The following is a 3,419-nucleotide window of genomic DNA, read 5'->3' on the forward strand; positions in this document are numbered from 1 at the left end:
AATACCATTCCGGATAGTCAAAATGTATTTTAAGATATCTGGAAGGTAATTATAGATGGTCAGATGAAACCGAATTTATGTTAATAAGGCTTGCCATAGTAACAGCACTGGGACTTGATCAACAGCCGATACCGCACCGTGACGTCACAAACCAGTAGGTGGCAGTAGTGTTCTTTAACAAACATGGATGCCTCCAGTAAAGCACATTCACATGAAGATGACTCTGAATCACTGATCATTGAAAAAAAATATGATTAAACCATGTTTATCTGCATTTTAGATTACGCACTATACAGCATAAGATTAAAACGAAACAAAAACATAAAATACAAAAAAAGACTAAATTTAATTTTAAATCCAAAGTCGAAAAAGTTAGCCACTGGAAGTAGCGTAGGATTCCATTTCCTGTGCAGATCGGCAGAGACGAGGGATAAAACAGAAAGGACTTTAAGGCAGTTATTTCCTCAGGAAATACATTATTAACATTTAACACATTATATTGTAAAATGTTTACTGTTTTTGGGGAGAGAAAAACATAATTTAGGTCTTTTTAGCAAAAAAATCGAGGACGACCCAGTTGTATATCTGTATGCACAAATGAGCTGATGGCACATGCACAGAACAGATCGTGCTTCCGGGACGGATCAGGTAGTGACAGCCAGTCTGCAGCAGCCAGGGCTAACGTTAGCTCTGACTGCTGCAGACTGGCTAGGATTAGACCTGGCAGCCGTTAACCTAGGAGCTCCGCTGGTTGCCACGGTCCTCTCAACTTGGGAAATTATTTATTAAAACACACATTAAATTGGTAAATGGGCCTTATGGTGACGCTTAAAGTATAATGCTCTCGCCTCAATTACCTTAAAACGTAGCCTAGTAAACTAGCCCCAACTGCCAGCGGCCAAAACCATTTTTGCCTGCGAGTGGTCTAGCCTCTATCAATGTCCCCGGCCCTAGAACTGGCGGGCCAATCACAACGCAGAGATGTGTTTTGAATTTTTGGATGCTAAGCGGGCGGGGTTTTGAGGGTGTGATGACAAAGCTGCATGGCGCTGGAGAAAGTGCAACAAGGAAGATGTCAGTCTCAAGAACGGTCAAGTCTGCTCTGATGCATGCTGGGTAAAGAGGGAGGGGCGAGAACAACATCCGGGGAATTGTTTCTGTTCTCGGTCTGCTGTTCTTGTGAATTGGAACATTTCTAGGGCTGAGGCTGATGACGTTTCACGAGTACAAGAGAACACGGAAGTACACAAGTTGAGAAACGGCCACAGTTATTGCACTGGGTGTCAAATATAGAGAAACAGGTTATTGCACATGGCATTAAATATAAATTTCACATTCCCCATTACAGCAGTTATTGTGGTTGTAGTGTTGCATTGTAGAGTCTGGTTGCAGCAGGGATGAATGAACTGCAGTAGCACTCCTTTTTCCAAACAGGCTGTAAAAGTCTTTGACTAAAGGAGCTGCTCAGGTCCTCTCCATGATGGCTGGACGCTTGGACAGCACCCTCCTCTCCAGCCTAGGACAGAAACCAGTTTGTTCAGTCTCTTTCTGTCCCGCTCTGCGCTGCAGGGGCCCAGCAGACAACAACGTAAAGGAGGGCTGATGCCCCCATAGAGTCAGAGTGATAGTCTCTTTCTAGTTTGATGCAGACCAAATGTAACGGTGGCATTTCCTTTGCTGCTGTGTCTTTCTAGGTCCTCTGCGAATAGGAGATGAAGACATCATCCACACCGTCATCGATTTCCTGTCCTACCTCAAACTTAAAGGTACGATCAACCACCATTAGCTCACGCTATGCTAGTTACGTTTCACTCACCACAGGAAGACAGATTCTTAATCTTCGCAGTGAAACTGACAGCATGACCCTGACCAGTTCAAACGCTTTTCTGACAACCTGAGGAACTCAGAATATTGGAATTTTATTTGCAGATATTTCAGTTGATCCTTAAAAGTAAAAACTTCAATAAAAAGAAAGAGTCCTATTGATAGGTACCCCAACCAGAAGCAGCAGAGCTTCGAGCTCGACAGCCCTGATCCCAATTATCATTTACTAATCCCAACCGGAGCACATTCAGTTCCTCAGATTTAGCCCAGTGTTCTGTCAGACCAGCATTCCCCATCAGACCAGCATACCCATAGTCAATACCTGTTTATCCCTTAAGTTTTGTATCAAAAATAAACTTTAAACTACCTCAACGGGTGTGTATCCCTTTAGTCATGTGCAAAAAACTATTAATTACTTACTTTCTGGTGTTTTTTTTAAGCGTATGGCGATCTGTCCTTAAACTTGTTTTTTATACATGACTAAAGGGATACACGTCCGGACCATCGAAGTAGTTTAAAGTATATTTTTCGTACTAAAACTAAAGCGCTAAACGGGGATAAACTAAAGGAATAATTCGGACTAGCATACGTGTTTGCAAATCTCACGTCTTGCTCATGTTGATTGATTATGGGTAGTCTGGTCTGACGGGGTATGCTGATCTGACAGAACACCGGCTTAGAACATTTTTATCAATCTGCTGCTTCACTGTGAAAAATAACTGGAAAACACACTGGAAAAATGATCTGGAAATAGGTAAGAATTTCTTAAATTGAGTGCTTTTACTCTCAATTTGAGTAGGTAAATGAAATAGTTTGCCAGTGAGTATTTTTTCCAATGTAATGAATGGCTACCAACTGACCGGCAGAGTTACAGATGTGCTCTAAAGCAGCCCTGGTCCTCAGGGCATCGTGTAGCTGCTTCTCTGCTGCATTTTTATCAGCTGTGCTGGAGCTAAGGCACACGTTAAACAATCAGGGCTCTATAGGAAGTGTAAAACTTTGGTGTTTGGTGAATGCCACTAATTTTTTTTTTGTCCTCACAGAGATGGGAGCCTTGGACAGCCTGCCATCTCCTCTCACATCAGATGAACTGGCCAATCCCTGACTTCTCTCCTCCCACATAGGCCCAAATGTTTGGCCTCCCACCGTCCTAAATGTCTCATTATCTTAACTCCACAGGAAAACATATATTCTCCAACTATAAATCTTGGATATTTTTGTTCCTGTATAAATAAACCTTTTATTAACTGAAGGCCTGTCAGTGTTTGCTGTTGCACTAAGCATTGTCTTATCTACCCACCATTGTGTCACAGGGCTGCAAGAATGCAGAGAAAAAAAAATCATTATGCAAAGTAGCTTATCCGATAGGTGCGGATCATTTTATGAATCAAAATCAGTAACTAAAGCTGCAAGACTAAAAGAGTAAAGATAAAAAATGCATTTGAATATAATAAATGCATGAAAGAGAAGAACAGATTTAGTGAATAAGAAAACTTTCATTCACTAGAAACAACAACCCAGCACCCTTTTAACAAAGGGAAACTCTTCTGCTCTGTAAAGAATGCAGACAAATTCAATTCTATTCAGTTTATTTC

General features: G+C 41.5%; 1 protein-coding gene across 2 annotated transcripts in view; it reads left to right on the forward strand.

Annotated features, from left to right (window-relative positions):
• gal (galanin/GMAP prepropeptide) overlaps nucleotides 1-3,046 on the forward strand; it is a 15,906-nt gene extending 12,860 nt beyond the window's left edge. For both annotated transcript variants that reach the window (XM_015396672.1, XM_015396673.1), the window contains 2 exons: nucleotides 1,695-1,766; nucleotides 2,868-3,046. In XM_015396672.1, coding sequence (XP_015252158.1) covers nucleotides 1,695-1,766; nucleotides 2,868-2,929 — 134 coding nt within the window. In that variant the 3' untranslated portion in view covers nucleotides 2,930-3,046. The remainder of the gene's footprint in view (nucleotides 1-1,694; nucleotides 1,767-2,867) is intronic.
• The last annotated feature ends 373 nt before the right edge of the window (nucleotides 3,047-3,419 follow it).

This window comes from Cyprinodon variegatus, unplaced genomic scaffold, assembly GCF_000732505.1.
Source record: "Cyprinodon variegatus isolate N-32 unplaced genomic scaffold, C_variegatus-1.0 Scaffold812, whole genome shotgun sequence".
Classification (NCBI taxonomy): Eukaryota; Metazoa; Chordata; class Actinopteri; order Cyprinodontiformes; family Cyprinodontidae; genus Cyprinodon; species Cyprinodon variegatus.